The sequence below is a fragment of the Mycetomoellerius zeteki genome, unplaced genomic scaffold (assembly GCF_001594055.1).
Source record: "Mycetomoellerius zeteki isolate Tzet28-1 unplaced genomic scaffold, Tzet1.0 scaffold701, whole genome shotgun sequence".
Taxonomy (NCBI): Eukaryota; Metazoa; Arthropoda; class Insecta; order Hymenoptera; family Formicidae; genus Mycetomoellerius; species Mycetomoellerius zeteki.
In genome coordinates this window covers 231,482-241,190 of record NW_017257722.1, presented here as the reverse complement: position 1 = coordinate 241,190, position 9,709 = coordinate 231,482, and the positions used below count along the sequence as shown (strand labels likewise).

The 9,709-nt window shown below is 35.0% G+C and overlaps 3 protein-coding genes across 3 annotated transcripts in view; 2 read left to right on the top strand and 1 right to left on the bottom strand.

Moving 5' to 3' along the window:
* Positions 1–645, top strand: part of LOC108729153 (uncharacterized) — a gene marked incomplete at its 5' end in the record, with an annotated part of 7,577 nt that extends 6,932 nt beyond the window's left edge. Inside the window, one exon of the mRNA XM_018458129.1 lies at positions 508–645. Within this exon, the coding sequence (XP_018313631.1) occupies positions 508–645 (138 nt within the window). The remainder of the gene's footprint in view (positions 1–507) is intronic.
* A 2,010-nt stretch (positions 646–2,655) lies between these two features.
* SCOT (Succinyl-CoA:3-ketoacid CoA transferase) lies at positions 2,656–5,777 on the top strand. The gene is made up of 7 exons (XM_018458132.1): positions 2,656–3,016; positions 3,588–3,968; positions 4,044–4,469; positions 4,553–4,661; positions 4,789–5,005; positions 5,116–5,327; positions 5,486–5,777. Exons 1-7 carry the CDS (start codon positions 2,936–2,938, stop codon positions 5,671–5,673), a joined length of 1,614 nt encoding a protein of 537 aa, XP_018313634.1. The 5' UTR covers positions 2,656–2,935; the 3' UTR covers positions 5,674–5,777.
* A 385-nt stretch (positions 5,778–6,162) lies between these two features.
* LOC108729158 (ATP-binding cassette sub-family G member 5) overlaps positions 6,163–9,709 on the bottom strand; it is a 4,947-nt gene continuing 1,400 nt past the window's right edge. Inside the window, exons 3-6 of the mRNA XM_018458134.1 lie at positions 9,167–9,709; positions 7,836–8,058; positions 7,222–7,436; positions 6,163–7,010 (exon numbers count right to left, since the gene is read on the bottom strand). The exon at positions 9,167–9,709 is cut by the window's right edge and continues 36 nt beyond it. Of these exons, the coding sequence (XP_018313636.1) occupies positions 6,343–7,010; positions 7,222–7,436; positions 7,836–8,058; positions 9,167–9,709 (1,649 nt within the window). The 3' untranslated portion in view covers positions 6,163–6,342. The remainder of the gene's footprint in view (positions 7,011–7,221; positions 7,437–7,835; positions 8,059–9,166) is intronic.

The window sequence follows — 9,709 nt, the reverse complement described above, 5'->3', positions numbered from 1 at the left end:
TAGAAAAATTTTGGGTGAGAGTTAGTCAAATTTGATTGACGATAAGTTCGCGAAAGATTATCGTAGGATAGCGAATTTTCTTCTAATTAAAATACGTAATTTCTAATGGCGCGACAAGTTCAGTGCCTTTTTATCATTGTAACCTTTACAAAGATGAGGACATGTTTGTCATATTAAAAATTACCTATTTTAACGGAATGCACGGATTTGCTACAATTTTTGGAGGGACGCCGTTGGTAGCATCATAAATTTTGAACTTTCCCTTTTAATTAAAAAAAAAATGTAAGCTGCTCCGATTATTTTTGGCAAAGTTACAGCACTTTAAAAAAAAAATCCTTGTATTTTCTACGTGTACCAGCAACATTATTATTACCGGATATCCCAGCGAGGAATAGCTCAACCAATCAATGTCGATTCGACGAAGAAATGATTGTTTCACATGAAATTAAAATGCCTTAATAATGCTGGATAACTGGATAATGGTGTATAAATAAGTTTATTCACTAGAACAATATCAATGTATCTGTGGTTAGTCACCAATGTTCCGTACACAGCGATCATAATGGCAGAGACAGAAGCAGGAGCCAATTTTATTTCAGTCCGCCGCTGGATCCGTGGACATTACACGAAATTGACAAGGAGTAACAAAGCAAGATGCAGTCACTGTACAGACAAATTCATTATACATTTCACATTCATAGATATATTACACAAGCACTTGATAAACGCACATCCAGACAAATTAACAGAAGAAGAGAAGAAAGAAGTGAAATTTCGTTGGACTTGGGACTATTTTACACAAAAAGGAGATACAGAGGCAACATGCAAAGAATGTAAAAAAATAATTAAATACAGGAATACAACTCAATTAAAACTTCATTTAAAAGGATTTCACATGTAAGTAGATCCCTGTACATTAAAAAACTTATAAACATACTGATGAATGTAAAAGATTGGAATTAAATAATCAATGTTAGCTAAGTGCAATTAAATAATCAATGTTAGCTAAAGAATATGTATTGCAGGCGAGAATATACATTTATCAAAAAAATTTATCAAATATGCGTCTCGCTATATGATATGATAGCGGAACTCTTTTTTTAATATCAACAAATATTCTTTATTGTGTACAAAGAGCATAACAGAATTCAAATTTACTATTATCCTAAAAGGCATAATAATGTGCAATAAGTACTAGTAATATTCAACTTATCTAATTTTTACTGAAGAATAGTCAGATTATTAAATATTTTGAATCTAATCGATGGTAGCAATGCTGATCGCTTTTAAAAATTTGATTAATGAGATTCTAAAAATAATAATATAATTATTAATATCTTCACATAATGATGTATTGTGCGTAATTGCAAATAATATCTCTATAGCATTTCTTGTCGTTTTTTAAATTTTAATAACTTTTTACATATATGTAGAATATTAGATTTACAAGTAGGTTTAAGTTCACGCGATGTGACCGTAAGAGTGCGAGAAATTATTATATTCAGTTCCGAGAAATAAAGTCTTTATAACAAAGGCATGATCTTCATTGATTTCACACGTTGAATAAATATTTATTATGAAATCAAATGATTATGACTATTTATAGAATGTAATATCGTCATTGTAGAGGTTAATTGATGCTCGTTATCTGAGATAACAATCAAGATATGTGGAGAAATCAGTTATGTTGAATGTATAAGAAACAGACTTCTCTAATTTTTTTTTTCTCTTTAGCATTATTACGCAAGAATTTCAATAATTTTGCGTTTATTAAAAACATGTAATATTGTATTTTATAAATTCTTATACATATTAATATAACATACGATTAAATAAATATTATTTAATATAATATACAATAAATAAGAGCATCTTTTTGAGTTATTTTCATGTTGCAAATGCTGACCCATAAAATTTTTGTGTGTATCTTTATAGAATAAATTAATTAATTGTCTGTCCAGATAAAATAATTCTTGAGAAGTCGTGTGGAGATCTTGTATTAAAAAATGCAATTAAAAAAAATAAGAAGATATATGTACTTGTTGTGCTATCAAATCGTCCTTCTTTCAGATCAATATCTAATATCTGCATAATCGTTTGAAAGCTGATGTCCTCGCTGCAAAACGGCGTAAACACGATAAACACGTTTTCTATCGGAGTTGTATTTCGCGATAAGGTTTAGAACGATTCCGTGGCCCAAAAAAGAAAAAGTCGAAGACATAGCTAACTATAATTAATAAAAGACTAAAAAGACAATTTATGATAGATGAAAATAATTCACTTAATATTGTTTAAAAAATAATAACTTACTTTTAATATTGTTTACAAAAATAATGCCAATAATAACACTAGTAATTTGTGCTTTTATTTCTGAAATTCTAAGTATTTTATACATATATATATATGTATATATACTAATGCACGCTCACATCCGTTATAAGTATAACGTTCTATAATATATGAGCCCTAAACTCGAAATTTTCTCTTAAAACTGTTTCTTGAACTTTCTTTATACTTCTGTATGAATTTCCGACCCAATCGTGTGAGTCACAGTACCAATTTCTTGAGCTTTAATACACCGATTAATACGTTCCTGATCGCATGATTTCAAATTGAAACTTGAAACGTCGGCGCGCGTTCCGTTTTAGTCAGTCACCGTCCGCACCTCCGTGCGTGAGTTGTTAGTGAGGGGTTAGGTTTCGCAGGTTTCTGCGGCGCGAAGTTCCTTAACAATTGTTGCGAGAAGGTATTTTGGCACGTCGAGACTGATTACAACGAAAAAAACAGAGGATACACAATCAAGACAAACAAGATATATTCTGAGAAGAATTGATGAAGTAATATCGGAGCAGATAGCGTTAAGTCTCGAGCTTAACCTCCGACGGACTGATATACGTCTTACGAATAACAATTGTTCGTTTAGCATACGGTGACCATGGCATTCGCATTGAGAGGGGTCAGCGGTATATTTCTGCGTTGGAGCAGTGGCCCCCGAGGTGCCATAAAAGTATCACGGGTGCGTAAACAACTTTCGTTGTGTTATCAGACGTACGTATAACCTACACACAGAAAGAGTTATCTTAATTCTCTATTTGTTTCAAGAGCGATATTGCAATATAATTAACTATCTGCAATATACATTTTAAATAAATTGAAATTGTGCAGTTATATCTTTGGTATATAATTACTCGTTTTAAGAAATTGTTATTTTCATGTTTCATCTCGTATTCTGGAAATTGTACTGAAGATGGTAAAAAATTAATCGAAACGTTTACTTTTAAAATTTTTTAAATGTATGACTTTGCAAAAAACATCCTGCGTACATGGCTACATGCTTCTTCTTAATTATGTTTTATGTTATTTAGCCACCTTGAATAATTATTTATTTAAACTGTTATTTGTTTAATGATTTGTTATTTTAATGTAAATCTTCGATTTTTAAAAATATTTTTGTATATTTTTGTATCTCTGAATATATATATTTTATTTCTCATTTTTGCAACTATTAATATAGTGTATTCTTTAATTTTTAAAGGTACACTGTAGAATATTTTTTAGGCAGATCTAATTTAAATTTCATTTAACAGGTATGCACCGTTAATTTCTCCATCAAAGCTGATATCCCAGAAGTGGAACAGGAAGTTGAAAAGCTGAAAACACCAGTAGGAAATGGAAAAGTCTTCAAAAATATAGAGGAAGCTGTGTCTGATGTACACGACGGAGCCAAACTTTTGGTTGGTGGATTTGGTCTCTGTGGCATCCCAGAGAATTTAATAGCAGCTGTATTAAAAAGAGGTTCAAAAGATCTAACAGTAGTTTCGAATAATGCTGGGGTAGAAGACTTTGGGCTGGGTATATTGCTGAAGGAACACAGGATCAAAAGGATGATTGCATCGTATGTGGGTGAAAATCCTGAATTCGAAAGGCAGTATCTTAGTGGCCAATTGGAGGTTGAACTAACGCCGCAGGTAACGCTTTGAAAACGAGAAAAAGTATGTCATGAATCTCGCAAATTGTTACAATTCGAATTATTACTCACTTAGGGCACTTTGGCAGAACGTGTAAGAGCAGGTGGTGCTGGCATTCCAGCTTTCTACACTCCCACGGCTTTTGGTACCATCGTACAGGAGGGCAACGTCATTGTAAAATACGACAAGAACGGTAATGCCGAGATATCGGGTGAACCGAGGAACGTGAACCAGTTTGATGGACGGAATTATGTTTTGGAGACCGCCATCACTGGCGACTTTGCGCTCGTGAAGGCGTGGAAGGCCGACACAGCCGGTAATCTAATTTTCCGGAAATCGGCAAGGAACTTCAATCCTGTGATGTGCAAGGCGGCCAAAATAACAATCGTCGAAGTGGAGGAGATTGTGAAACTAGGCCAATTAAATCCTGATCACATTCACCTACCTAGTATTTTTGTAGACAGGATTGTGAAGGGGCCATCTTATGAGAAACGGATTGAGGTTGGTGCTTATTTACTTGGATTAATATTTGTTATGCATATTTAATTATGTAAATGTCTCATGAATATAATTTTTTTCTGCAGAAACGTTCGACGAAACAAACCATAAAGCCTAAGAAAGTGACACCGGCTAGTAAAGCGAGGGATATGATTATCAGGCGTGCTGCTCTCGAATTTAAGGATGGAATGTATGGTAAGTTTTAAAGTTATAAACTTGTTGATAAAATAATTGAATTGAAGATATAGATACTCTGAAAGATTTTGAATGACATAATCAAATTTTCTCATCAATGCTGTACTTAAATTGGAAATTTTTGCAGCCAATTTGGGAATCGGTATGCCTATACTTGCTAGTAACTATATCCCGAAGGGTGTGAAAGTGACACTGCAATCAGAAAATGGTATTCTTGGGTTGGGTCCTGTTCCGAATGAAGATGATGTCGATGCGGATCTAATCAATGCTGGAAAGGAAACTGTAACTGTTTTGCCCGGCGCTGCTTTCTTTAGTAGTGATGATAGCTTCGGAATGATTCGAGGGTTTGTATATAATTATTTATATAGATTAATTATTAGCATGGTCTTGTCACGACAAATATTGGGATATATTCAAAGTAAACAAGTTTAATAATTATATTTTTTACACACAGAGGTCATATTGATCTGACTATTCTTGGAGGCATGCAAGTGTCGGAGAATGGAGATTTAGCTAATTGGATGATACCGGGTACGATGGTAAAAGGCATGGGTGGTGCCATGGATCTTGTTTCCGCGGCGAGCACGAAGGTAGTAATAACTATGGAGCATACAGCCCGAGACGGAAGTCCAAAAATTTTGAAGAATTGCACCTTGCCTGTCACAGGTAAAAACCGGCGATATTCAATTTTTTTTATTTGATCTATATGTAAAATAAGAAAATAATTTAATGTTAATTGATATACTTTAATGGTAATTATTTTCTATTATTTCTGTATTATTTCTATTGTAGTTACTGTATGTAATAACTTTTGTTTTTTACAGGTCAGCAATGTGTAGATTTAATTATCACAGAGCTTGGAGTATTTGAAGTAGTGAAAGGAGAAGGATTAAAACTTATTGAGATCGCACCTAATGTCGATATTAGTCAGGTCATCAGTTCAACGGACTGTGAATTCAGTGTTGCCGACGATCTTAAGGAAATGGGACAAGTTACAGATCAGGATTTATAAGTAATATATTTCGCAAATGTGATATGCGGTATGATAATGTTACGATACCTGAAAGTAAATTTTTAATACATTTTAAATTATAAGTATGCAATTTAACAAATAAATAGAGCTATTGATTATGAATAATTATATTGCACAATTATGTTTCTGTTTTTATATATATATATACACGTTTTTTTCTGTAGATTCGTACTTTTCGTGTAATATATTGTAACGTTTCAATTATCAAGTAAATATTACGACTAAGAGAGAGAGAGAGAGAGAGAGCTGCTTGATTAATTACTTACATTAACTGCATTATATTGTACAAAACAGTTAATAAATTTTTTTGAATGTACATATATTTCTATTTGTTGTAAATTATCAAAATGATTATGATATGTCACGTTTGCAAAGAAATATTATATATTCTACATTATGATGCTAAGATAAACAAAATGATTTTGTAACATATGAAATAAAAGTTTTTAATATTTTTGATATGCGTTTTTTTCTTTGATCGATATTCCTAATTCTAATGTTATTTACAATTTTATATACATTCAGAATTTAAATCAAATAAGTAGTACATACGCCATTTAGTCGGCGCCAAATCCGAATATTCGAACTTCGTTCAGCGTTGAATACGACGATCACATTAAATGAGGATTTAATATGTTCAACAATCCATTATTCTCTGAATTTTGCTTTCACTCTGGCAGATAGTGGCAACAGATACAAAACGCTATTCAATATAATAAGTCCGACGGCAAACGCTAGAGAGATCAGCAGATTCAGCTCTACATTTAATACCTCGGGGATGTTTTCGCCCTCTCTAGTGAAACGTTCTATCAGATAAGTTTTGCCGTCAGGGTACCTGCAAAGCTCAGGCACACCCGGACAGGTGAAACTCTCGTTGTAGGGTAAATTAGATAGAATGGGGGTTTCGATCACCAACTGATTCAACGCAAGAGATGCATATCTCGTTGGTAATGCGATCGTCACCATCGCCAACCAATAGGGCAAGTTCTTCAAGCTACGAATCGCACCCGACGCAACTACCAAAGCTAACAGGGTCATGTACAGTACTGTAATGGCACCGGTTATGGGTCTACCGACCACCATCAGTACAGCTACTGTCACTTGCTCGGCTGCCACGTAACTGGACCATAGAATGCCGGAAGCGTACGCCCACGAGGTGAGGTCCAGTTCCAAAATGGGAATCAAAATCCCGATCGTTATCAGCGTCGATATGAAACTCAGTGGAAGGCTCAGCATAGTATATGCGGTCAAGAACATTGCGCCGCCGTACAGACCTTCTCGTTTCTCTTGGTAATATCTTGCGCGAAAACCTGGAACTGTATCAATCTTTAAGTAATTAAACGCTAAATGTAAACTATAAAAAAATGCACTTCAACATATATTTTGAATAACAATATGAATAAAAAGAACTTGAAAAAAAACGTTAAAAATTATTTAAATATCTCTAAGATTGAAGATTAGAGACTCATGATATTGGAAAGCTGCTTATTATCTATTTTTTTTTTATTAATTTGCCTTTTGACTTACACAAAAGAGATGTCGCAACTATTCCGGCTACGTAAAACAACGTCAAGACATTGAAGATCAAGCCGCCGGTTTGCAAGAAAATTCTTGATTGTACGGGACTTGAATGTGAATATAGTATACTCATTAGAGCAACGACGAATGGCAGTAACAGCAGGCGAGCGGCAAAGTGTCCCAAGCCGATCTTATTGAACGAGAATGTAGTCGCCATACTTCGTCTAAATATAACAATATGATTAATAAGTTACCCTAAAATGGTCGATCTTAATTTTGCCGACAGACTTTACGATCAGCTCGAAAGTATTTACTTTCAAAACATACGTGATACCAATATAACATCGAATGTTAAAAGATTTACAATTAATAATTGTCAGCAAAATCTTTTCCGAAGAAAAATTAACTTTGAAGAATTTGTTACACTAGTTAAGCTTTAATTTTGTTCAAATAATGTGATACTCCATTTTCGTAAGTCATTAGGTTTGTTCTTTTTAGCTAAAGTTCTTACACGGTTCACCTTTTTTCTTTTTCTCTTCAACGTGGAGGGAAAAGGAAGAAAGATGAACCGTATAAGAAGTTCAGCTGAAAAGAACAGGTCTATTATAATTCGAGAAACTTACAAATATAACGCCAAAAGAGTCGAGAAGCATCCGGGTTTAATTCCACGGCCTAAGCCCTTATGCATGATACCAAGAGCCGTATCTTTCATACTGTGAGGCACTTGCGGTCCTTCTTTCATGTAAAGCACTCCATCCACCTTGAATTTCTCGACCAAGACCGATATCTGCTGATTGGACTCCAGAAAACGATCTCTGGAGCGGCGATCGACAGTCGACAAGCACACTGAAAAAACGACGAATTCTGATATATTGATTTATTTTAATTATTGCCTCGGTAGTCTAATGGTTTAGGACGCTCGTACGGAATACAAGAGATCGGGTTCGACTCCCGGCTGAAGTAATATTTTTCGCAATAAATTTATTTACAGTTTTTCAGCACATTAACATCTAGCTAATATGATGCCGTGCATAAAAAATTGTCAGTGAATTTAATTCGTATTATTATATATAGTAGTTTAATTGCGTTTATAAGTCCGGAAAACCAAATTCGGCGCGCAGTTTGAAGGACTACAAATATTATATATATGCAAGTTATAACATTTATATAATTCACATTAAATATTATTTAAAGCATTAAAAGATCTAGCTTCGACCGATATAGGCTTCTAGTTTATCAATTGTGTTCTCACATATACAGTCTAAAAATGAGTTTCTTATTGTTATTCTAATTAATCTTCTTCAAATATCTTCAGCATTACTTAAATCAGTTACTTTTTTAAAACGTTCTAAGAACTTGCTCGGAAAATAATAAAGATTGTTGAAATAAAATGAATATAATTTTCTAAACAAAATAGTAATCACAAGGAGAGAAAAAGGAAAAAGGGGGAGAGAGAGGGACCCAAGCAACAAATCGACGTCGCATGGACGTCTAAACCAAATCCCATAAATGTCTTTTGTACGTACAATACTGCCCACAGACGTCGTTAGTACGTTCAATCTCGAATGGCACAGATAATTCGGAAATTATTCATCTTTTCTGATCAATAAATTGTTGAAAATAAATAGAAGGACACCGAACAGTTATTGAGCTCCAAGATAAATGTATATAAAGATAGTCCTCGGATTTTGTTGACGACGATTGTTCGCGTACTGCTCGAAAATTAAACATATATTAGCAAAGTACTTTGAACATCCCTAAAATATCTGTAAATAACTTCATTATAGGACGTTCAACCAATGTCCTTAGAACGTATTTCAGGCGTTTAACATACAGCGACATAAATTGGACTTTTCAGGACATATTTCGGACGTCGAAGGATGTCCAAGGACGTCCAATTGTTGCTTGGGAAGGAAAGGAGGAGAATAACGTTGTTCCATGCGGTATTACTTACGGTAATACATCAAAGGATTTTCCAGTTCCGGACACGGGAAGCCGATATAGGTAAAATAATCTAGCATGCTCCTAGTAGGTCCAGAATAAACCACCGCGCCCAGGCACAGTAACGTTACGCGACTGACGAATGGTAGCACGTCAGATCTAGGTGTTTCCATAGTGAGGACGACAATGGAGCCGCGTCTAGTGGCATATGACCACAGCATCGAGACGATGAGATATGTGTTGAGGGGATCGGTGTCCCAGGTTGGCTCGTCCAATAGCAACAGAGTTGGATCTTTGGCAAGTTGCACTCCCAGCATCAATCGTCGATATTCCGGCCTGGTGAGATCGTTCACCGACCGGTTGGCGACCTGCGAGAGTGCCAGGTCGGCGAGGGTCTGTCGCACCCGGGCCTCGCGATTGTTTAGATTGGCGAGCCACGTGGCGTACATCAGGGTCTGGCGAACCGTCAAACTCGGTAGCAGGTGACACCTGTGAGCCACGTAACCGCCGTGACGCCGGAATAATTCCGGAGTCAGCAAGTTGCCGTTCAGGGTAA

What these genes read in the sequence shown, in the direction of transcription:
- SCOT (XM_018458132.1), top strand. Translation starts at nt 2,936, where the DNA reads ATGGCATTCGCATTGAGAGGGGTCAGCGGTATATTTCTGCGTTGGAGC. An exon ending in AGCTTCGGAATGATTCGAGG is followed by an intron (nt 5,006 to 5,115) that starts GTTTGTATATAA and finishes TTTTACACACAG; the next exon opens with AGGTCATATTGATCTGACTA. An exon ending in TTGCACCTTGCCTGTCACAG is followed by an intron (nt 5,328 to 5,485) that starts GTAAAAACCGGC and finishes TGTTTTTTACAG; the next exon opens with GTCAGCAATGTGTAGATTTA.